General features: G+C 40.5%; 1 protein-coding gene across 9 annotated transcripts in view; it reads left to right on the top strand.

The window, feature by feature from the left end:
* The first annotated feature begins 283 nt into the window (after positions 1 to 283).
* mta3 (metastasis associated 1 family, member 3) overlaps positions 284 to 25,465 on the top strand; it is a 242,560-nt gene continuing 217,378 nt past the window's right edge. For 2 of the 9 annotated variants that reach the window (XM_072580674.1, XM_072580675.1), the window contains exons 1-3: positions 284 to 425; positions 2,263 to 2,330; positions 10,732 to 10,825. In XM_072580674.1, the coding sequence (XP_072436775.1) occupies positions 398 to 425; positions 2,263 to 2,330; positions 10,732 to 10,825 (190 nt within the window). In that variant the 5' untranslated portion in view covers positions 284 to 397. Of the gene's footprint in view, positions 426 to 2,262; positions 2,363 to 10,731; positions 10,826 to 25,465 lie in introns of those variants that run through there. The other 7 variants (XM_072580676.1, XM_072580677.1, XM_072580678.1 and 4 more) reach the window with 5 other exon arrangements.

Genomic DNA, 25,465 nt, shown 5'->3' with positions numbered 1-25,465 from the left:
TCAGGGTATGGGGTGGGGCTGTGAAGGGGTGTGGTATGGGGGCGGGGCTTTAGGGGAAGGGCATGGGGGAGGGGCTGTGAAGGGGTGTGGTATGGGGGCGGGGCTTTAGGGGAAGGCCATGGGGGAGGGGCTGTAGGGGGTGGGGCGTCGGGAGACCGCTTTGGCCTCGGCGCTGCCACAACAGCAGGAGGCGGCGAATGGAGCCGGAAGCTCTCGGGCGGCGGTAGCTACTCCCTGATACCCCCCCCCCCCCCCCCGAAAGGCGGCGGGAGGCAGTGAAGCACCTCCTACCCCCCCCCCCCCCCCCCCCCATATCCCGGCTCCATCATCAGCTTCTCATCAACCCGGGGGAGGGGTGAAGAAAAAGCCCCCACAACATTTACAAAAAGGGGGCGGAATGGCGGCAAATATGTACAGGGTCGGAGGTAGGTGCCTGCGGCTGTTTGTTTATTGATTCAGTTCGGTGGCCGGGATATGGGGGGGGGAGATGATCAATTTAAGAATTGCCGGCTTTATTTATTACTTCCAGTTACTCTGTGAGCTATAGGTTTAAATAATCATACCTTTGCATCGGAAATAATATCAGTGGGAAAGTTCATCTTCAGGACTCACTTGGTCGAAGGTTTCTTCCTCCTCTTTTCCCCCCCACCGTTAAAAAAAACTACTCTTTAATATTTTTCAAAGTTGTTTGAAGTGGGTTGCGTGACTTTTTATTCGCATCAGCTTTGTGTAAGGCGGTGGGTGGAGGAAGTCAGTCACTCTGATCAAACACATTTCTTATCAGAGAGAGGAAAATGGCGAAGTGACATTCACCCTCAGTGCTAGGCCTGTACCTTAGAAACCCGGGGGTGCACTGACACCGCTCCTCCACACACACACACACACACACACACGCCCCCCCCCCCCCTTCACTGGCAGTACAACAGGCATTCCTCCCTAAATAATCAACCCAGAACTACCACCAATGCAACTAATAAACTCAAAAGCGGAATGCACATTTCATTTAAGGTGAAAAATGTCATCTTTTGATGTGCAGTTCTTTTCGCCTAAATAGCATGGCTGCAGCATCACCGGGCAGATAATCTGTGTTAGCTGGCACCAGTTTCTATTAACCTTTAAGATGCCAGCCTTCCTTCCCTCCTACGTGGAGGCTTTGGGGCAACCATTAATTAATAGCTCTTGTGATGTGAAGAGTAATGTAACTTGGGAGAGAAACTACTGGTGTTCCGAGTACATGGGGTGATAGTTAAAAACAACTTCTGGTGTAGAAAATATTTGTTCTTCCGATGCTTTTGTTGCATTAATAGTGAATGGATTTACCAGGTAGTGTTCAGTTTCTAATAGAATGCTTGGAAATGTTTTGCCACTTTTATCTCTCATAAAGCCATTGATGTTGGGAATACCATCAGGGCAGTTTAGATGTTTTTAATCAACCTGTTCAGAGTTGTTATTACACTCCTGGAGCATATGGGATTTGTACCCAGGTCTCCTTGCTCATTAGAGCTGTTTACCTTATCCTATTTAATGCTATTTGTGTCTGAGTTTAGATATAATCATTAAGATAGCAGTAGGCCATTTGTCCCCTCAAGTTTGATGTTTGTTCCATTAGAGTGTGATTGCTTCCTAAGTCAAATCCATTAATCTGCCTTTTCCTAGGAACTCATTCTTGAAAATTTCATTTGATAGATTTATCTGTTGCCTTTTGGATTACAGAATCTCAAATTTTTACTGTTTTTTTTTGAACAAGCTCTCCTTATACTTTAAAACAATTTTCACTACCAGAGTCAACTGTTTTTCTCTCTCCTTTTTACATTTTGAACATCTTGATCAAATTACAGCTCGGTACCCGAGAGGATGCAGGTCAACTTGTCCTCAGTTTTACACTCAAAACACCAATATCATTCCTGCTGGTGCACAGACTTAAAATGTGGCTCCTTGTATGAGTTGTGGCTTATGCTTAGTTAAGATGTCACGGTTGACAGATTTTATAAATGTGCTCAGGACTGAGATGAGTTTGATTTATTGTGGATGCTGTCGAATCAAGTAGATCCTCAAGTGTATCCTTGCTTAAGGTCACTGGGTCAGGAAGAGGAACTATGGGTATGTTAACTCTTGGCTTGGGACAGCTGGGGTTATTTGTGGCATGGGTTCTGACTATCAGAGCTGATATCAGTAAGTGGTCCTTTTGAACTTTTGAGGAAATTCATGGCAACACTGTTCTTGGAAATGTAACTTCATTATATTTCACTTTTTTTGTTTCAGACTATGTTTACTTTGAAAATTCTTCCAGTAATCCTTACTTAATAAGAAGAATAGAAGAGCTCAATAAGGTATTTTAAATGTGTGCGTAAGTTTTTTGAAGGTAATTCAAACTAATTTTTCCCCTCTTCCATATTTTTCTCATTCCTGTTTATTTTGTGGGGCATGGGATAGTAGTAACAGAAGATGAGAGTCCTGTTATTAGGTTTTTGCTTGTTCTGATAACTTCAGAAGTCACAGTGTGCATGAGAACATTCTTTTGTTTTGTGAGATAGGTAAACTTCTATCTATCAGTTTTGGCTTAGTAGAAGCACTCTTGCCTTTAAATCAGGAGGTCATGACTTCTGACGCCATTTCAGAAACATGGGCACATAATCTAGAATGAGGTTTCTAGTGCAGTGAATGCTATCTTTTCCGTGAAATGTCAAATGTCTGTTCTCTCAGGTTTGATAAAAAGGTGGGAAGTTCTCTCGTTGATTTTTCTTTTTTTAAAAAAATAAATTGCTTTCTATTTCTGTTAGAGGATTCTTGTGTGAAAATTATTTCAAACATCGCTATTCACAGGTAGAGATTTGCCATATTGTATGTTTTTAACCTTTTTTTCTTTCAATTTGCTATTATCCTTAACTTCCTTGGTTAACCATAGTTGTTTTATCCCTTTGCTAGAGTTTTCCTTCCTCACTGGGATATGACTTTGCCGAGAGTCATGGATATTTTAAAATCTTTGTCGTTGTTTAGCAACCATCTTTTCTGTAAATCTCCTTTCCCAGCCCAAACTAGCCAAATTGGCCCTCACCCCAATATAATTGCCTTTTAAGTTTAGGACAGTTGTTTTTGACCCAAATTTCTCATGCTCAAAGTCATTGCAAAATTATACCTGGTTATGGTCACTGTTCCCTAGCAGATAACTTTGCGATAATTTATTAAACTTGCCTCATTGCACTTAACTGATCCAAACTTACTGATTGTAGCCACAACACATTATTGTAGGAAAGTGTCATGAAAGAGAAGAGGAGCCTAAGAAGGGATTTAATTGACGTGTACAAAATGGTGAGGAACCTGGATAATGGAGAGGAAAAACTTGTTTTCTTTAGCAAGCTGTCAATAACCAGGAAGCAGGTAGTTGAAAGTAATGGGTCAAAGGATTAAAGAAGAGTTGAGGTGGAAGTCTTTTCAGTCATAGGGTAACAACTGCTTGAAAGGGTGGTAAAGGCAGAAACCATCATCCCACTTATGAAACATTGCAATATGCATCTGGTTAGACCAGAAAGTTATTTTTCAGCCAGCGCAAATGTGATTGACTAAATGACATCACTTCAGTTCTATAAATGTTTGTGTTTCTTACATGATAGTGCTTAATCCTGGCACTTCACCAACATTTTTGATTCTACGTTGCATCTGTTGCATGATTGCTTATCTAACATCCAATTATGGATTAGCTTCCCTTTCCTCCTGATAGATATTAGAAATACCAAAGTTAACTGCTCAAGGATTTCATCCCAAGCTCCAAAGCTTCACCACTGGCTCCTGTTACTGTCCTGGCCTGAATCAGATTCCTTACAATCTTGTTAGACTATTTGATTTTGAATCCAGCCTTCTTTCCTGTGAATTCCTGTTCAGTAAGTGTATCTAGTCATCTCCTTTGTTTTCCAACAGCAATTCCCATCATTATATTCCCCACCGTCAATGTTGATTACTGCTGACCATTAACCTTATTGAAATCATTACACTTATCAACTGTGGGTCTGAGGCTATGCGGTCTGCAGCACGCAACTTGCTTGTATGGGTGGGTGCAGCTTAAATAATGCTCAGAGCTTCGTAGTATCTAGGGCTACCATTTTGCACCCGTTCTGCTACTTTAAAGCTTCACTCCCCTTTATCAGTGCACAATGACAATTGTGTGTACCATGTACAAAATACATTGCAGCAGTTTTAGGGTTTATTTGATAGCACTTTTACAAGACTGCAACCTCAAACATCACCCTCTGCAAATTCCCCTTTGAGTCACACACTATCCTGTCTTGGAAGACATTTCCATTTTACCCAAAATGAGAAATCGTATATTGATAACATAATGGCATTGGTCAGCTAGCAAGAAACAGAGTGGGCATAAATGGGTCATTTTTGGCTTGACATGGTGTAATGAGTGGAGTGCTTGCTGGGCCCTCACTGCTTGTAAGTGCCATCAATGCTCTAGATGAAGGGACCATATATATGAATGCTAAATTTGTTGATAATTCATAGATTGTTCTGAAAGCAAATTGTGAGGAGAGAATAAGAAGTTTGCAAAGGGACACATGAAACAAGGAGATAAAGGTTTGACAGGTGGGGTATAATGTTGGAAGGTGAACTTGTCCATCTTGGCAGGAGGAATAGAAAAATAGCACTTAATGTGGAGAGATTGCAGAACTTGTTGGTACTGGTGCATGAATTACAAAATTAGTTTGCACGCAAAGCAACTGATTAGGACAGTTATCCTAAATTCATATCCTTTTCTTTAGTACAGTGTTTCTATACACTACTTCCTTTAATAAATCTTTTGCCACCCCCACACCCCTCCTAATATTACCTTCTCTGCCTCTTTCCATTTTCCCATGTGCTTACTTAGGACATTTTTCACTGTTAAAGATGTTGTGTAAGTACAGGTTATATCAAATTTTTAGTGATGTGGGAATAAATGTTCATATATCTCTGTGGGACTTGATGGTACTGCTACCTTGTTTTGCATTTCATCAAATCATAGAGATGTACAGCATGGAAACAGACCCTTTGGTCCAATTCATCCATGCTGACCAGACATCCCAACCCAATCTAGTCCCATTTGCAAGCGCCCGGCCCATATCCCTCTAAACCTTCCCTATTCATATACCAATCCTCTTAAATGTAATTGTACCAGCCTCCACCTCTGGCAGTTCATTTCCATATACACCCCACCATCTGTGTCAAAAAGTTGCCCCTTCGATCCCTATTAAACTTTTTACTCCGTCACCCTAAATCTATGTCTTCTAGCTCTGGACTCCCCCCACCCACCTAGGGAAAAGACCTTGTTTATTTAGCTTATCCATGCCCCTCATGATTGTATAGACCTTTATAAGGTCACCCCTTGGCCTCTGACGCTTAGATTTTACTTGATACTTAATTTATCAACCAGCACAAAATACAAGTTATAACATAATGCTTCCAGTAAATGTTTTGCTATTTGGTAGGTAAAAGTTGTTTGTAAAATGGAGATTGTTCAACAATTACAAAGTATGGGCTAATCAGGGGCATGCTGAATGAATTTGTAAAAGATAAATTTTAAGCATAACATATGAGTTTGGAGTTGAATAGTAAATTAGGATTGAGGGCAAGATAAAAGGGAGCCAAGAGTTGAGGACTCCTCAAATTTCTCAAAAGGCATTCATAAAGGTGTGCCTGCTCTTGAGCTTGGGCTTCAACTTTACTTTCCTGCCTGCTCCCTTATCCCTTGATTCTTTGGGACACCAAAATCTATCTTGCCTCATCCTTAAATGTTATTCTCAAAGAACAATCTTATAAGACATCCACAACCATCTGTGGTTCAGCATTCCAAAGATTCACAACTCTTTGAATAAAGAAATTTCTTATCTCTGCCCCACATCATCAGCCCCATGATTCTAAATCTCTCAGTCATTGGAAATAGAATCTTAATATCTATCCTATCAAGCACTTCCTAATCTTGAATGTTTCAATGAATTTAACTCTCCTCCCAAACACCACAGAAGAGAAACTCAGTTTACTTAACTCCTCATCATAAGATAGCCATTTCCTCCCAAAACCAATCTAATGAAGCTTCAATTACATGAAAGACAACACCATGTATATCCTTCCTTTTAAATATGGTGCCTAAAAATTGCACACTGTTATCCAGGTGTGGTCTCTCCAAAACCGGTCCAAATCTTCAGGCCTGTATATTCATGTACTCCAACCCCTTGGAGTAAACACTCTACGCTTTCCTAATTTTTTGGTATCACCACATGCCAACTTGGTTTCTTGTATTTTGAGTCTCTGTATGTTAACATTTACAAATCTCACACCTTTTTTAAGAGTTCTGCTTTTCTTTCCTGAAGTGAATAACCTTCACGTTGTACTCAATCTGCCACCTTATTACCCACTCAATTAACTTTATTTCTTTGTAAGGCAGACACAAAGGCTGCAAATTGTATTTTCACCAAACTGTGTTGTTATCAAACTGAGACACAGTGAATAATGTATCCTCATCTAAGTCATGAGTATAGGTTGTAAATAGCTCAGGGCCCAGCAGTGACCCTTGCATTACTCTACTAATCACATTTCAGCAGTGAAAATACTCAATGTATTCCAACTTTATGCATCTTTTCCATGAACTAATCTTCTATCCATGCTCTTATTTGAGTACCATTTGAGAAATCTGGGGAGACTTCAGCTATTAGTTTCCCTTGCTTATTCCAATTTTGACAAACAAGGTGTCCCTTTCATAAAATCCCATTGACTTATTCTAATCATACTATGCTTTCGTAAGTACATTTAGACAACTTATTGTTAACAATAGATTTCAGCATTTTCTAGATGATTGATATCAGGCTGACTGACCTATGTTATATTTGTTTATTTCTAATTTGTTTAAATCCTTCCAAAATCTTAAGACATTTCAGAAAACCATAGCTATTGCACCCGCAATTTCTGTAGTTGTTTCTTTAGAACCCCAGAATGTAGACCATAAGATCCTTGAGGTTTTGTTTTAGTTCAGTGAGTTTCTACAATATCTTTTGATATTGACTTAATTTCCATTCTCCTATTAATCTCATCTTGTCTTCTACTGTAAAGACGATGAACTATTTGTTCAATGCCTCTGCCATTTCCTCATTCTCCATAATAGTTTTGCCTGTCTTTGCTAATAGATTAAAGTTTACTTTAGCTGTTCTATTCCTTTTTATATATTTCTTAAACTCTTCTGATATATTATATTCCTGACTAGTATATTTCATTTACCTTTTTATCAACTCTTAGCGGCTCTCCATTGCTTTTTAAAATATACCAAATTTTCAAATTTACTGTTCTTTTCTGCAACATGGAGTCATAGAGATGTATAGCATGGAAACAGACCCTTCTGTCCAACCCGTCCATGCCGACCAGATATCCCAACCCAATCTCATCCCACCTGCCAGTACCTGGCCCATATGTCTCCAAACCCTTCCTATTCATATACCCATACAAATGCCTCTAAAAATTTGCAATTGTACCAGCCTCCACCACTTCCTCTGGCAGCTCATTCCTTAACCGTACCACCCCCGTGTGAAAAAGTTGCCCCTTAAGTGTCTTTTATATCTTTCCCCTCTCACTCTAAACCTATGCTGTCTAGCTTTGGATTCCCTGACCCCAGATAAAAGACTTTGCCTATTCACCCTATCCGTGCCCCTCATAATTTTGTAAACCTCTATAAGGTCACCCCTCAGCCTCCAACGCTCCAGGGAAGACAGCTCCAGCCTGTTCAGCCTCTCCCTGTAGCTCATAATCTGATATTTTCTTTATTCTCAGGAAGCCACAAATAGATTGGTCTTGCTGAGGTTTTGTCTTTCAATGCAATGTATTTTAGAACATAGAACATAGAAGAATACAGCGCAGTACAGGCCCTTCGGCCCTCGATGTTGCGCCGATCAAAGCCCACCTAACCTACACTAACCCACTATCCTCCATATACCTATCCAATGCCCGCTTAAATACCCATAAAGAGGGAGAGTCCACCACTGCTACTGGCAGGGCATTCCATGAACTTATGACTCGCTGAGTGAAGAACCTACCCCTAACATCAGTCCTATATCTACCCCCCCTTAATTTAAAGCTATGCCCCCTTGTAATAGCTGACTCCATACGTGGAAAAAGGTTCTCACTGTCAACCCTATCTAACCCCCTAATCATCTTGTACACCTCTATCAAGTCACCCCTAAACCTTCTTTTCTCCAATGAAAACAACCCCAAGTGCCTCAGCCTTTCCTCATAGGATCTTCCTACCATACCAGGCAACATCCTGGTAAACTTCCTCTGCACCCGTTCCAGTGCCTCCACATCCTTCCTATAGTATGGCGACCAAAACTGCACACACTATTCCAGATGCGGCCGCACCAGAGTCTTATACAACTGCAGCATGACCTCAGGACTCCGGAACTCAATTCCTCTACCAATAAAAGCCAGTACGCCATATGCCTTCTTCACTGCACTATTTACCTGGGTGGCAACTTTCAGAGATCTGTGTACATGGACACCAAGATCCCTCTGCTCTTCCACACTACCAAGTATCCGACCATTAGCCCAGTACCCCATCTTTTTGTTACTCTTATCAAAGTGAATCACCTCACACTTAGCTACATTGAACTCCATTTGCCACCTTTCTGCCCAACTCTGCAGCTTCTCTATATCCTGCTGTAACCTGCCACATCCTTCCTCACTGTCTACAACTCCTCTGATTTTCGTATCATTAAGTTTTAGTTGAACACTTTCAGTTGCTTCTTTAAGCGCCTTTAAGTGTTTGTGTACTGCCTCACCTTTTGATCTGTTCACCTTGCCCATATACCTTAGCCAGCTCGCCCCTCATACCTATGTAATTAGCTTTGTTTCCTATTAAAATTTTTGCTTATGATGGTGTATAACATTTTCAGACCTATTATTGAATCCAGTTGTATTCCCCAGTGGATCATTTGCTGTGACATCACCAAGTAACTTCTGCAACTTCACACAGTATCAGAGTTAAATTAGCTTTTGGTTCCTCAAAGCATTACTGCTGGAAACTGTAACTAAAACATTCAACAAACGGACCTTCTAGACCACCTTTTCCAAGTTGATTGTCCCAATCTGTTTATGAACTTTAAGTCAACCCATTCCATTATCTTTATTATAAGTTTCAATATTGTTTTAATGTTCTATGCAACAGCATTATGACTGGCAATGAGCCTGTACCTGGCTCACTTCTAATCCTAATGTCCATCCATACCGATTCTACTCGTGAATGTTTTTGAGCCAAGATCTTCTCAGTCATGACCTTGTCATTCTTTAATATCAAAGGTATCCGTGCACCTTTTCTAATTTTTTTTGACGAACTGAGTGTATATAGCTGAAGGTGATGAAACTGATGTTGTATATGTAGACTTTATTGATGCATTTGTAAAGTTTTGTTGCCTGAATGCAAACCTGTGTTATTTAAATAGTTTTCCCCTTCTGTGTATGGGTGGGGTGAAATTCCTGGGTGCTGACTTCATTTGTGGTAGATATTTATTAATCTTATGGTAAGTATTCAGTAGATAGCATTGCATGGGAACAAGTTGGGGTTGGCATGCTGGAGCAACCTCAGAGTTAAGGGCTCAGAAGAATAGGAAAGAATGAATATGGCAATTGGCAATGAATTATCAGTGAAGTATCATTCAAAGGGCTGCAACCTTACCCTGAGAACACACGTACACTCGTTTCTCCAACCTCTGCTCCAGGCCCATTGTGTAATTTTTAGAAGATTGGCTTAAGAAGACTGAGCAATAACGGGAGGTATTGCACACAAACATGCATCAAAAGTGGAATCTATCTGGAATACTGCGCACAGTTCTGGTCACCTTATTTAAGGAAGGATGAAATGCATTGGAAGCAGTTCAGAGCAGGTTAATCACACTGACATCTAGAGCAGAAGGTAATGGGCTAAAAATGTCATAACTTTGCCTCGTATTTGGGAAGGAAGGTGAAGATAGTGAAGGGGATGGTCTCCACATATGCTGTTCCTTCTGAGGAGCTTGTGTACCACAAGAGTTTTTAAAAAAGCTTAAGTCTTTAATTCCTGCTTCCCAGCTCAGCTAATAATAAAAATTGCAGTCTGAAACTTATGCTGTAATGGGCACATCTGTGCGTCAGTGCCAAGCCTGCATCAGTCAGTTGATGTCCTTGTAGCCTGTTGTTTAGAGTAGGGTAAATTTTGTCATTTGATTTTTTTGGTGACTTTGAGTGCATTTTAATTGCCTATTCACTCAGGTTAAAGCCATCTCCCCAAAAGAAATGAGAGAGTACTGTAATACTGAGGAGGAAAATTGCAAAGCATGTTAGCTCAAGCATCACTTGCACATTATTTGCAAGTTGGTTTAACCAGCCTGTTTTGCTTGAGTGTTTTTAAAGGTGGAATAGTTTTAAAGATATAATTGAAATGGCATCAAGAAAAGCAATGAACCCAGTTTTCTATTTGGCAGAGAAGAGACATAATAAATAATATACTAAATATGTACACCACCTAATTTCAGGTCTTTGATTCACACCCATCTTCCTCAATCCTTTGTATTATTTTTGTAAATGCAGGATGTTATAAAACATGTGCATGCTTACATGCACACACTGTTGGAAACGTCACTTAATCATCCATGCACTTCTATTTTTCTTATTAACTATGATATAGAAGTCTGTGCCCTAAAAAGCATGAATTGATATTTTGACTTCTGTTCTTTCCAGACTCCAAGTGGCAATGTGGAAGCAAAGGTTGTCTGTTTTTACCGACGCAGGGATATTTCAAACAGTCTAATAGTACTTGCTGATAAACATGCGAGTAAGTTTGATTTAAATTGTCCTAAGACTTTTAAATGCCAAATTTGAAATTGTCGATTAACTTGGTAATTAATGGCCACAGATGTGTATGAGAATTAGGTTATATGACTTGAAAATGTCTTTATTATATCGGGCAAATAGGTGTTTCTGTGCGCCAGTAGGATATTGCGGAACAGTATATTTGTTTTGTATATCAGAATTTTGTCTGTATTAAACCTTTGTTTTTCAAGATTTCATTATTATGAGAGAAAGTTAAATATATGTTAAGAGTACATTGTGGTATGCAAAAGTGAAATAAAATATATAGTTGGTGTGACCAATTGCTCTATTACTCAGTGTTACAGCACATTGCAATTGGCACTGTATTCTTTGGAGCATTGTAGAAGAACTCTAATACTCTACAGCAATGGCATAAATATTATTTTGAATCTATTAGCATAACCTAGAGTCATAGAGATGTACAGCATGGAATCAGACCTTTTGGTCTAACTCATCCATGCTGACCAGCTATCCTAACCTAATCTAGTCCCATTTGCCAGCACTTGACCTATATCCCTTTAAACCCTTTCTATTTATATATTCAGCAAGATGCCTTTTAAATGCTGTAATTGTACCAGCCTCCACCACTTCCGCTAGCAGCTCGTTCTATACATGCACCACCCTTCGTGTGAAAGAGTTGCTCCTTATGTCCCTTTTATAACTTTCCCTTCTCACCCTAAACCTATGCCCTCTTACTCTGGACTCCCTCACCCCAGGGAAAGACCTTGTCTATTTATCCTATCCATGCCCTCATGATTTTATAAACCTCTAAAAGGTCACTCTACACCCTCTGACGCTGCTGGAAAAATAGCCCCAGCCTTTTCAGCCTCTCCCTAAACTCCTCTTTCAACCTGGCAACATCCTTGTAATTTTTTTCGGAACCCTTTCAAGTTTCACAAATCCTTCTGATAGGAAGGAGACCAGAATTGCATGCAATATTTCAAATGTGGCCTAACCCATGTCCTGTACAACCGCAGCATGACCTCCCAACTCCTATATTCAACGGTCTGACCAATAAAGGAAAGCATACCAAACGCCGCCTTCACTGTCCTATCTATCTGTGACTCTACTTTCAAGAAGCTATGAACCTGCACTCCCAAGTCTCTTTGTTCAGCAGCACTTCCAGGACCTTACCATTAAGTGGAAAAGTCCTGCTCTGATTTGCTTTTCCAAATGCAGCACCTTGCATTTATCTAAATTAAACTTCATCCGCCACTCCCCACCCCATTGGCCCATCTGATCAAGATCCTGTTGTACTAACTATACCTCCTATGTTCACATCCAAATCATCTGTATAAATGATGAAAACCAGTGGACCCAGCACCGATCCTTGTAACACACCATGGTCCCAGGCCTCCAGTCTTGCTAATCAATCTTCCATGAGGAGCCTTGTCGAACTCCTTACTGAGGTCTATATAGATCACATCCACCATTCTGTTCTCATTAATCGTCTTTGTTACTTCTTCAAAAAACTTAATCAAGTTTGTTAGACATGATTTCCCATGCACAAAGCCATGCTGACTATCCCTAATCACTCCTTGCCTTTCCAAATACATGTACATTTTGTCCCTCAGGATTCCCTCCAACAACTTGCCCACAATTGATGTTTGGCTCACCGGTCTATAGTTCCCTGGCTTTTCCTTACCACCTTTCTTAGATAGTGGCACACATTAGCCAAAGTTACTTGAAGTTGTTTTGACAAGATCTTATTTGAATACTTTCTTTCTTCCTCATGTCTCCCAAAACTTGAATTTGTTGAAGAATGAATGCACGTCAGCCTGATAATACAAAGATATTATAATGTAAAATATTTGGACCTAACAAATAATTACCTTGTTGTTGGAACTTTACTATGCTTCTTTGGAGAACAGAAAATTACTGATGTTATTGAAGAAGGACCTGAAGCATTAACTCTGCTTTCTTTCCACAGATGCTGCCAGATCTGCTGAGTTTTTCCAGCATTTTCTGTTTTTCTTTCTAATTTCCAGCATCTGCAGTTACATAGACCATAGAAAAGTACAGCACAGAAAAGACCCTTCGGCCCACGATGTTGTGCCGAGGTTTAATCCTAATGTAAAATATAATAACCTATGCACCCATCAACTCACTGCTATCCATGTGCATGTCCAGCAGTCACTTAAATGTCCCCAATGACTCTGCTTCCACCACCACAGCTGGCAACGCATTCCACGCATTCACAACTCTGCTTAAAGAACCTACCTCTGACGTCTCCTCTATACCTTTCTCCTAATATCTTAAAACTATGACTCCTCGTACCAGTCAATCCTGCCCTGGGGAAACGTCTCTGGCTATTGACTCTATCTATTCCACTCATTATCTTGTATACCTCGATCAGGTCTCCACTCTTCCTCCTTCTCCCTAGAGAGAAAAGTCTGAGTTTATTTAACCTTTCTTCATAAGGCAAGCCCTTCTTTGCACCATTTCAAAAGCCTCTGTATCTTTCCTATAGTAGGGCAACCAGAACTGGACACAGTATTCCAAGTCTATTCTCACCAGGGACTTGTAGAGCCGCAGCAAAACCTCACGGCTCTTAAACTCGATCGCCCTGTTAATGAAAGCCAAAACACCATTTGCTTTCTTAACAACCCTAACCACTTGGGTGGCAACTTTGAGGGATCTATGTCCTTGCACACCCAGATCCCTCTTCTTCCATCCTGCCAAGAGTCCTGTCTATAATCCTATATTCAGCATTTGAGTTTGACCTTCCAAAATGCATCACTTCACATTTATCCAGGTTGAACTCCATCTGGCCACTTCTCAGCCCAGCTCTGCATCCTGTCTGTATTGTGCTGCAGCCTGCAGTAGCCCTTGATACTATCGATGGCAATTCCAACGTTTGTGTCATCTACAAATTTACTAACCCACCCCTCAACCTCCTCATCCAAGTCATTTATAAAACTACAAAGAGCAGAGGCCCAAGAACAGAGACCTGCGGGACCCCACTCAACACTGACCTCCAGGCAGAATACTTTCCATCTACACTCACTCTCTGCCTTCTGTCAGCCAACCAATTCTGAATCCAGACAGCCAAATATCCCTGTATCCCATACTTCCTAACTTTATGAATGAGCCTACCATAGAAAACCTTATCAAATGCCTTGCTGAAGTCCATATACACCACATCCACTGTTTGACCTTCGTCGACCTAACTTATCACATCAAAGAACTCAGTAAGATTTGTGAGGCTTGACCTACCCCTCACAAAGCCATGCTGACTGCCTTTAATCACACTATGCTTTGCCAAATAGTCATAAATCCTATCCCTCAGAATTCTTTCCAAAACTTTGCTGACCACAGACGTAAGACTGATTGGTCTGTAATTGCCAGGGATTTACCTTTACCCTTGAAAAGAGGAACAACATTTGCCTCCTTCCAATTCTCAGATATGACTCCCGTGGAGAGTGAGGCGGCAAATATCCTCGCCAGTGGCTTAGCAACCTCCTTTCTCCTTCCCTGAGCAGCCTAGGATAAATCTGGTCTGGCTCTGGGGACTTATCAATCTTAATGTTTTCCAAAATGTCCAGCACATCAACTTCATCAATCTTGATCTGGTCAAGACAGTATCCCAGCTCCTCAAAATTTTTGTTCACAACAAGTTCCCTTTCCTTGATGAAGACTGAAGCAAAACACTCATTTAAGGCTTCCCCTATCTGCTCAGACTCCACGCACAAGTTCCCTCTGCTATCCCTGATTGGCCCTACCTTCTCCCTAATTATTGTCTTATTCCTCACGTATGAGTAAAATGCCTTGTGGTTCTCTCTAATCCTTCCTGCCAAGCCTTTTTTGTGCCCCCTCCTGGCTCTCCTCAGTCCATTTCTGAGCTCCTTTCTACAAGCCTGTAATCCTCTACAGCTGTGCTAGATCCTTGCTTCCTCCACCTTACATAGGCTGCCTTCTTCCGTTTGACGAGAAGCTCCTCTGTTCTCGTCATCTAAGGTTCCCTAATCTTACCCCTTCTCACCTGTCTCAGAGGAACAAATTCGTGCATCAGTTGCAACAACTGCTCCTTAAATAGTCTCCACATGTTTGCTGTGCCCTTTCTGTGGAACAATTGCTCCCAGTCTGTACTCCCCAACTCCTGTCTGATAGCGTCCTAATTTCCATTTACTCAATTAAATATCTTGCCTTGGTAACTGCTCCTTTTCCTCTCCAAGGCTATGGTAAATGTGAGGCAGTTGTGATCACTGTCACCGAAGTGCTCTCCCACCACGAGATCTGACACTTGTCCTGGCTCATTGCCGAGTACCAAACCCAAAATGGCCTCTCCCCTCGTCAGTCTGTGGGTTCTTTGTTTTTTTTTTAAGAAAATTTCTGATGCTCTATTTGGTCACTGGTGCAAAGATCCCATTGTAAGTTGCTTGTTTGATATTAATATTAAATCTTCATATCCTTACTCCCTCCGAATTTTTCTTTTTTCCATCTTACTCAGTGTTCAATTAGATATGAATATAGCAAAATTAGAAGGAGGAACTTTATTTGTACTTTTAAAATTGCGCTAATAATTTTAGCTTGTGACAGTAAAGTTGATCTTTGCTTTTGAAAATTTTAGTTTGATATGCTTCATGATTGGGGCTGCACTAGCCATAAATCATTGTAATTACCAACTTGAGTGTTGTAGAGTCTAGTTTTAAAGTATGAATATTTGAATAGCTCTCACCCTTTTTAAATAATTTCTTGTGACTTTTATTGATCCTAAAACTTACTCTTGCCAATTAGTTGTAGAGATGTACAGCACGGAAACAGTCCAATTTGTCCATGCCGACTAGATATCCTAAATTAATCTACTCCCATTTGCCAGCCGTATCCCTCTAAATCCTTCCTATTCATGTACCCATCCAGATGCCTTTTAAATGTTGTTGTAACAGTCTCCACCACTTCCTCTTGCAGCCCATTCCACACACACCACCCTCTGCGTGAAAAAGTTGCCCCTTAGGTCTCTTTTTTTAAAAATTTTACCCCTTTCATCCTAAACATATGCCCTTTAGTTCTGGACTCCCCCACCCCAGGGAAAAGGCCTTTTCTATTTACCTAATCCTCTCTCATGTCACCTCAGTCTCCGACACTCCAGGGAAAACAGCCTCAGCCTATTCAGCATCTCCCTATAGCTCAAATCCTCCAACCCTGGCAACATCCTTGTAAATCTTTTCTGAGCCCTTTCAGGTTTTGCAACGTCTTTCCGATAGGAAGGAGACCAGAATTGCATGCAGTATTCCAACAGTGGCCTAACCAATGTCCCGTCCAGCTGCAACATGACCTCCCAACTCCTGTACTCAGTACTCTGACCAATAAAGGAAAGCATACCAAACGCCACCTTCACTATCCTACCTACCCGCAACTCTACTTTCAAGGAGCTATGAATCTGCACTCCAAGGTCTCTTTGTTCAGCAACATTCCTGCTAATTTCTGCTAACATTTGTTTTCCCAAAATGAAGCATCTTGCATTTATCGAAATCAAACTCCATCTGCCACTCCACAGCCCATTGTCCCATCTGGTCAAGATTCTGTTGTAATCTGAGGTAACCTCCTTCACTGTCCACTACACCTGCAATTTTGGTGTCATCTGCAAACTTACTAACTGTACCTCTTATGCTCGCATCCAAACTATTTATGTAAATGACAAAAAGTAGAGGACCCAGCACCGATCCTTGTAGCACTTCACTGGTCACAGGCCTCTCGTCTGAAAGACAACTCTCCACCACCACCCTCTATCTTGTACCTTTGAACCAGTTCTGTATCCAAATGGCTAGTTCACCCTGTATTCCGTGAGATCTAACTTTGCTAACCAGGCTCCCATGGGGAACCTCGTTGAATGCCTTAATGAAGTGCATATAGATCACATCCACTACTGTGCACCCATCAATCTTCTTTGTTATATGAACAGAAGAATTGAATGCCAAAGATGAGCGGAGAGTGACAGCCTGTGACATCGAGGCTACATTCAATATACTGTGGCATCAAGGAGCTCCAGCATAATTGGAGCCAATGGGTATTGGTGGCAAACTCTCTGCCAGTTAAAGTCGTACTTGGCATATAGAAAGATGGTTGTGTTGTTGAAGGTCAATCATCTCAGCTGCTGCACATCTCTACACAAATTCCTTAGGATAATATCCTAGGTCCACACATCTTCAGTTGCTTCATCAATGACCTTTCCTTCATGATCAGGTCAGAAACAGGGATGTTTGCTGATTGCATGGTGTTCACCATTTGAAACCTCCTCGGATACTGTAACAAAAACAAATTTTGGAAAAGCTGGCAGCATATGTGGAGAGAGAGAGAGAGATTTTCTTTCGGATCCAGTGATCCTTCCTTAAATTTTCCTTAGATACTGAAGCAGTGCACGTTCACATGCAGCAAGATCTGGACGGTATCCAGGTTTTTGCTGACAAGTAGCAAGTAACATTTATGCCATATAATGCCAGGCAATGACCATTTCCAATAAGAGACAAGCTACCACTGCCCCTTGATATTTAGTGGTGTTATCATTGAATTCCCCATCTTCAATATTCTTGGATTACCACTGACCAGCAGTACAACTGGACTTGCCACATAAACACAGTGGCTACAAGACTCGGTTAGAGGCTAGGAATACTGCATCGAGTAACTCCCATCCTGACTCCCCAGAGCCTTTCCACCATCTGCGTCATTCCTTCACTGTTGCTGGGTGGAAATCCTGGAATTCTCTGAGTATTGTGGGTCTGCTTGTGTACTGCAGCAGTTCGAGAAAGCAGCTCAGCGCTCCCTTCATAACCATGTTTAGGGACAGGCAAAATATACTGGCTAGCCAGCTCGAGAGGCTGAACACATACTCCTGTGTTCCTAGCTAGTATGAGTAAACCAGAATGAACATGTTTGTGTGTTTTCATTGTTTAAATGGATCTTTTACACGTCAGCCTCTTCTAATTTAATTCCTTTCCACTGGGTGCAGTTTTACATTGGTTTGCAATCTTTGTGTGATTCACTGAAGTATTTGGACATTCGGCTGTGAAGAACACAAATGTGGGGTCCAATCTATTCCATATGACCACTTTCCAGCTGAGCTAACTGATAACAATCGCAAAAGGAAAGTTAAGATGAATTTTGCTACCCTGGAACATCAAAACTATATGTAATGCTCTAAACAGTGAATAAAATCATTTAACTTGACAAACAGAATCAAATCTGAAACCTGCTGTGCTAGCTCAGTGCTATGTCTTGATGACTTCACAGAAACTAACCTGAATGGCGAAATAATAACTTTAGTGACTCTGGATTCGAGTCCTAGAGTCATATGTATGGAAACAGAGCCTTCGGTCTAAGCAGTCCAAGCCGACCATAATTCCAAACTAAACCAGTCCCACCTGCCTGTGTTTGGACCATGTCCCTCCAAACATTTCTTATTGATGTACTTATTCAAATGTCTTTTAAACATTGTAACTGTATGCGCATCCACCATTCCCTCAGGAAGCTCATTCCACACATGTTTATTTAAAAAAAAACAATGCCTTATGTCTTTCTCCTCTAACCTTAAAAGTAATCCCCCCCCCCGCCGTTTTGAAATCCCCAGCCCTTGCGAAAAGACACCAGCCATTCATTTTACCTATACCCGTCATGATTTTATAAACTTTAATAAGGTCATCCCTCAACCTCCCATGCTCCAGTGAAAAAAGTCCAAGACTATCCGCTTGTAACTCAAATCCTCCATTCCTAGCAACATCCTGATGAATCTTTTCTGCACCCTGTCCAGTTTAATAATATCCTTCCTACGATGGAGCATCAGAAACTGGATACTCCAGAAGAGACCTCACTGATGTCCCAACTCCTGTACTCAGAAGGTCTCAGCAGTGAAGACAAGTGTGCTAAACATCTTAAATGTGATGAATGTTTGAATGTGATGCAAACTTCCAAAGAATTAGCTATCTAAACCCCTAGGTCTCCTTGTTACAACACTACCCAAGGCTCTACTTTTAATTGTATAAGTTCAGCCCTTGTTTGTTTTACCAAAATGCAATGCCTCTCTCTTATCCAAATTAAGCTCCATCTGCCACTTCGCAATCCATTGACCCAATTGATCAAAATCTCTTGGTAATTTCAGATAACCTTCCTCACTACCTATCATACCACCAATTTTGGTGTCATACGCAAACTTATTAACTGTGCCTTCTATATTCTCACCTTAGATCATTTATATAAATTAATAACAAAAATGAACCTGGCATTGTTCCCTGTGGAATACTACTGGTCACATGCCTAATGTCCAAAAAAAAATCCTCCACCACCAGTCAATCTTTGGTTGAGCCAATTATGTATTCAATTGGCAAACTCACCCTGAATTCGTGTAATCTAACTTTACTAATTTGTTAACTGTATGGAACCTTGTCAAGGGCTTTGCTGAAGTTCAGGTAACCAATGTCTGCTGCTTTACCCTCATCAATCATCTTAGTTACTTGCTCAAAAAACTCAGTCAAGTTTTTGCAGGATGATTTCCCTGATACAAAATCTGCTGACTATACCTAATCATTCCTTGCCTCTCCAAATGCATATAAATTGTATCTTTCAGCATCACCTCCAACAACTTACCCACCACCGAGGTCAAACTCTCAAGTTTACAGTTCCCAGGCTTCTCCTCACATACCTTCTTAAAGGCACAGTATTAGCCTGTCTTTCATCATCTGGCACTCCACCTGTAGTTATAGATAATCCAGGTATTTCTGCAAGGGCCCCTGCAATTTCCATTGTAACTTCCCAAAACATCCTAGGATAGACTTTGACAAAGGGTCAGTTAGACTCTGTAAGCATCTGTAAGGAGAGAAACGTCAGATGCTGCCAGACTTGCTGAGATTTTCCATCATTTTCTCTTTTTTTGGTTCTAGGATAGACTAGGTTAGGTCCCTGAGATTTATCCACCTTTATATTTACAAAGACCTCTAGCATTTACTTTTTTGTAATGTGCACTGTTTTTGAAACATCAGTATTTATTTCCCTGAGTTCTCTCGCCTCCATTTCATTCTCCACAGTAAAAACTGTTGCAAAATATTAAATTAATATCTCTCTCATTTGAGGTTCCTTACTCCAATACTCCAATACTCAAATCCTCTCGCTATGAAGACCAGCATGCCTCCTCTTTGATCTTTAAGAGCCCCTACTCACTCACTCTCTGTAGTTGCTGTCTTGCTGTTAATGTACTTGAGTCTCTGCAGTATCCTTAATCTTATCTGCCAAGGCTATCTCATATTCCCCGCTTTGCCTTCCTGATCTCCCACAAAGGAGACACATAAAATGGCCAGAGAAAACAGCAAACCTGAGAACTAGGAAAAATCTAAAATTCAGCAGAGGAGGACAAAGGGTTTAATTTGGAAGGAGAAAATAAAACACAAAAGTAAGATTGTGGAAAACGTGAAAACTGACTGCAAAAGCTTTTATGTGTAAAGAGAAAATGCCTGCTAAAGACTTTTATGTAGGTCCCTTGGATTAGAATCTGGTGAATTCATAATGGCAGACCAGTTGAACACATACTTTGGATCTGTCTTCATTAAGGAGAACATAAATAGCCTTTAGGAAATGCTAGTGAACAGAGGGTCAAGCATGAAGGAGGAACTGAAGGACTTTCATATTAGTTGGGAAATGATATTGGGGAAATTGGGATTAAAACCTGATAAGTTCCCAAGGCCTCATGTTCTGCACCCCAGAGCACTTAAGGAAGTGGCCTTAGAAATAGTGGACACATTGATCATTTTCCAGCTTTCTGTAGAGTCTGGAAAAGTTTCAGTGGATTGGAGAATGTTTAATGTCACACTACTTTTTTTTAGAAAAGGAGGACGAGAGAAAATGGGGAATTATGGGATCGATTAGCCTGTCATCAATGGTGGGGAGGATGCTGGAGTCCATTATTAAGGATATAATAACTGAGAATTTGGAAAGCGAAGACAGAATCAGTCCTAGTTAGCATATTCACTAAAGGGAAATCATGCTTGACATTCTTCTGGAATTATTTGAGGATATGACCAGTAGAGTGGACAAGGGTGAATCAGTAGATGTGCTTTTGGACTTTGGAGAGGCTTTTGACAAGGTTCTACATGAGAGATTAGTAAGGAAAATTATGGTATTGGAGGTAATGTCTTGATATGGGTAGGAGTTGATTTGGCAGACAGGAAGCAGTGTGTTAGAATAAATGGGTCTCTTTTAGAGTGGTAGGCAGTGATAAGTGGGTACCAGGCTGGGACCCCAGGTATTCACAGTTTACATTAACGGTTTGGATGATGGAATTACATGCAATATCTCCAAATTTGCAAATGACACTAAGCTGTGCTGTGAGGAGGATGCTCAGAGGCTGCAGGGTGACTTGGACAGACTGGCTGAGTGGGCAAATACTTGGTAAATACAATCTAACCTAGATAAATCTGAGGTTATTCATTTTGGTCGCAAAAACAGGAAAGCAGATTATTATCTAAATTGTAGAAGATCAAGAAAAGATGAGGTAAAACGAGACATGGACACAAAGATTGTACCTGGGTACAGATGCAGCAGGTGGTGAGGAAAGTTAATGGCATGCTGGTCTTCATAGCGAGAGGATTTGAGTATTGGAGTAAGGATGTCTTGCTAACTTCCCTACATATCATATACTGACGGGCTAGATGTGAGAAGAATGTTCCTAATGTTGGGAAGTCCAGAACTAGAGGTCTTGGTCCAAAAATAAGGGGTAAGCCATTCAGGACTGAGGTGGGGAAGAATTTATTAAAATGGCCACTGCAAATCATGTGAGCTTTGACATTTGAACAAGTCTCGGTGGAATACCTAATTAAACTTGAAAATTCACTGCTATCTGGAGACGTCGGACATCCCTTTAATGATAGATTGACAGAATTCCAGATGCCATCCTATCCTCTGATTCCCACTTTGTAACTGGATTCTCAATTTCCTGACCAACAGACCGCAGTAGGCAACAAAACCACCACTACGATAATCTTCTTCACTGGTGTACTGCAAGGCTGCATACTCAGCCTCCTACTGTGCTCCTTATATACACACAACTGTGTGGCCAAATTCTGCACCAACTCCATTTACAGGTTTGTTGACAACTGCACCAATATAGGTCAGATCTCAGACAACGACCAGCCAATATAGAAAAGAGTTTGAGCCTTTCGTAGCATGACATAAAAATGACAATCTCTCCATCAGTGTTAGCAAAATGAAGGAACTGGTCATTGACTTCAGAAAGTGGGGTGGAAGGCACGCCCTTGTCTGGATCAATGGTGCTGAGGTGGAGATGGTTGAGGGCATCAAGTTCTTTGGAGTGCTGATCACAAACAACCTGACCTGGTCTACCCATGTTGACATAATGATCATGAAAGCACACCCATACCTATACTACCCCAAGAGGCTAAGGACATTTTGCATGTCCATAAAGACTCATCAATTTTGATACAAAGCATCCTATCTGGATGCATCACTGCATGGTATGGCAACTGTTCTTTCCAAGACTGCAAGGAACTACATATTATAAACACAGCCCAGTCCATCATGCAAACCAGTCTCCCATCCATTGACTTCATCCATACTTACCATTGCATTAAGAAAGCAACCAACATAATCAAATGCCCCTCTCATCCTGGTTATACTCTCTTCCACCCTGTTGCGTTGGCAGCAGATATCAAAGTTTGAATACACCTGCGGACAGATTCAAGAACAGCTTCTTCCCTGCTGTTAGCTGATTTTTAAATGGACCTCTTGAATGTTAATGTTGATCCCTGTGTACCTTCTTGGCAGCTGTAACACTACCTTGTACTCTGCTCTGTTACCCTGGTGCACTCGTATAGTACAATCTGCTTGTAAAGCGCATAAAACAATCCTGTAGCTTGGTACACATGACAGTAATAAATTAAATCAGTTGAAATCAAATATATGGTTCAGTCTAGACAAAAATAAACATAAATGCATGTAAGATTTAGATGAATAGATGCCATTAGTTTTCCATTATATTCTGACGGCTTTGCAAATTAGACTAGACTAAGTGGAACTCAAAGTTAAAACAAAAACATCGGATGTGGAATCTATCTACATTATTGCTTTATTTTGAGAAAGTATTTTGAACTTGCCCACGAGGAAGTCATGTTACTGACTGCTTTAAAATGAACGAGAAGCTGTTTGGAAAGTTCCACCAGACAGCCATTGAACCACCTACAGGTCATCTAAGCAGCCAAAGTCATGACAGCACTACTTTGAAAATGGGAGGTGCTAACAAAGAGAAGGGCTTCCCCAAACTTGTTCTAGCTTCGAGTCCACCTGAAAGCCGAATTCCTAGAAATCTGACTGCATGAAATTTGACAGTTTGCTCAGAATCCTTTAATTTACAAGCTTCTTATTTTAACTCTTAAGCATCAAAACTATTTAAGAAATTGTTTGATATGAAAGAAACTGAAAATTCCAAGCAGTCACAGTATATTACCTTTATCTGTACCTAATGTTTGTGCATGTGAGATGAGTGAGTTATTTTGTAGATATTATTGCAGTCATTTGGGTTAAATGTGAGAGCATAAATAATCATATTTTACAATTCCACAAAAGCTTGTTGCAGGAATTATTTCATTGTGATGCAGAAAGGGTAAGAAAACTCATTTCTATACAAAGTATAATTGAGTGCAAGTATTAGAGGTAACACATGCAGTCTGTGACATTGTACTCAGGAATTGGGTCAATTCCTTTTGAGCTTTGTACCATTACAAAAGACAGAAGCAAAGATTGTCCAGGAGCAGCTATCTAATGGTGTATTGCACTGCTTGAATTCTCTTGGCTAGCTTTGCAGAAATGCTTTGGGAAATTCCTCTCTTACTCTTAAAAGACATAAGGGAAACCCCAAGAGAAGATGATGAGCTGTGATACTTACCACACACACAACTCCACCCTGACCCCCAGTTTCCCACTAGCATTCTCTGTGTAGATGTTTGCCAGTTCTAATATTTATCTAGCTTTCTTTTGAATGCTTGTGGGGGAAAAAAGACCTGACTGCATGTGCTATCACTTTATTCCAGTGGCCAACCACTTTCTCCAAAAAAAAGGAGCATGAAACTTACATTTTGCTTTTTTTTATTTTCTATAAGTGGCTCTGGTCCTCCATAACATAGCTATCTTAAAACGTATAGCTATGTGGTTCGAGTCTAATTATTTCATTCCTCAGTAGATTGTAACTCTTCGAGAAACATGACATTTTATGAAATTAAAAACCTTGGATCTCAAAACTTGTTAGGATAAGTAAAAGTGTCAATCTAGAAGTTGCCCTCTGAATCATTTCAAGGGCCTGTATGTTGTTCACTTTTGTAAAGACTCTAATTGTATACGGTATTGGTCAAGCCAGTTCAAGAATGTGGTTGTAAAAAGATTATTTTGGGTCTGATTGTAGAGGCTGTATGCTGACACTGTTGTTTGCAAAATAGTTTATCAGAATTAGTCATAAACCTTAAAAGAGTTGTGTTTAACTCTCTAGTTGTTCCCATTTTTAGCAGCATCCAGCTCATCTTGCATTGTGTCGACATGCTTGAAGAACTCCCCTGCTCAAGTTCATAAAGGCTTTAATTTATTTATTAAAATGCATCTGACACCATCTGTCTCTCCTTTCCCTATCTGTGTTGCAAAATATCTATCTGTCTCTCTTGTGCATGCATGACACACACACACACACACACACACACACACACACACACACACACACACACACACACACACACACACCTTTTGTTTCAACATATAACTTTGTTAGCCACAAGTTTGCAAATCATTTCTATAGTCCGTCATCCCAATTGCTAAAATAGGTGCTACAGAACTATTGCCCTGATTCAGATGTCTGTGGCACTCTACTTGTGACTGATGCCATTGTGGACTCTTCTGCCACTTTCTCCTTGTGTAGGTTAATCAAATCATTTCTGATCCAGTTCAGAATTTGCTCATTAGTTCCAAGTGGTTCAGCTTTGTTTAGTTGCATTTTGTGCAGCATTTAGTTACTGCTTTCACAGGAATTCTGACAAAAGTACCAAACATTCCCAAATGATCTCATTGAACAAAGGGAGAGGGTGAAGTAGTGATAATGTCATTGGAATAGTAATTTAGGAGAGCAGGATAAGCATGAACAGTTTCTGGTAGGGGATAATGGTAGTGGGAAATAGGTGATCATGGATGCTGGACACCAACCAGTATGGATAGTTGCATTTAAATGTAAAATTATAGGAAGGAAGTTCATTCTTAATGCCCATTACAAGTATTGTAAATGGCTTAGTATTTATTATATTTAAAACTATTGAGCCCTTTCAGTTATGTGGATATTATAATTTTCAGGCTAGCATAGACCAGTCAAATTCATTATAAAGTGTGAAATTCTGCTTTGGTTTTGATAAGCATTATAGGACACCCAGAATTATAATACAGTGATCATTGTATCTCTTCCACATTCCATGCTGATTTGACCTGTATTATGAAAGTGTGCAGCACAAATATCTGAATTCCTCCTGGCTGGATTGAAGGCAGATGGACAAGCGTCAGAATTAGACAGAGATTGTAAAATCCAGACTTTGATGTCAGTTACCTGTTTGAACATGTGACTTCCATAACTGAGATA

The sequence above is a fragment of the Chiloscyllium punctatum genome, chromosome 11 (genome assembly GCF_047496795.1).
Source record: "Chiloscyllium punctatum isolate Juve2018m chromosome 11, sChiPun1.3, whole genome shotgun sequence".
In the NCBI taxonomy this organism is placed as follows: domain Eukaryota; kingdom Metazoa; phylum Chordata; class Chondrichthyes; order Orectolobiformes; family Hemiscylliidae; genus Chiloscyllium; species Chiloscyllium punctatum.
Note: the sequence above shows the minus strand (reverse complement) of the source record. Positions and strands in the feature narration are given on the sequence as shown.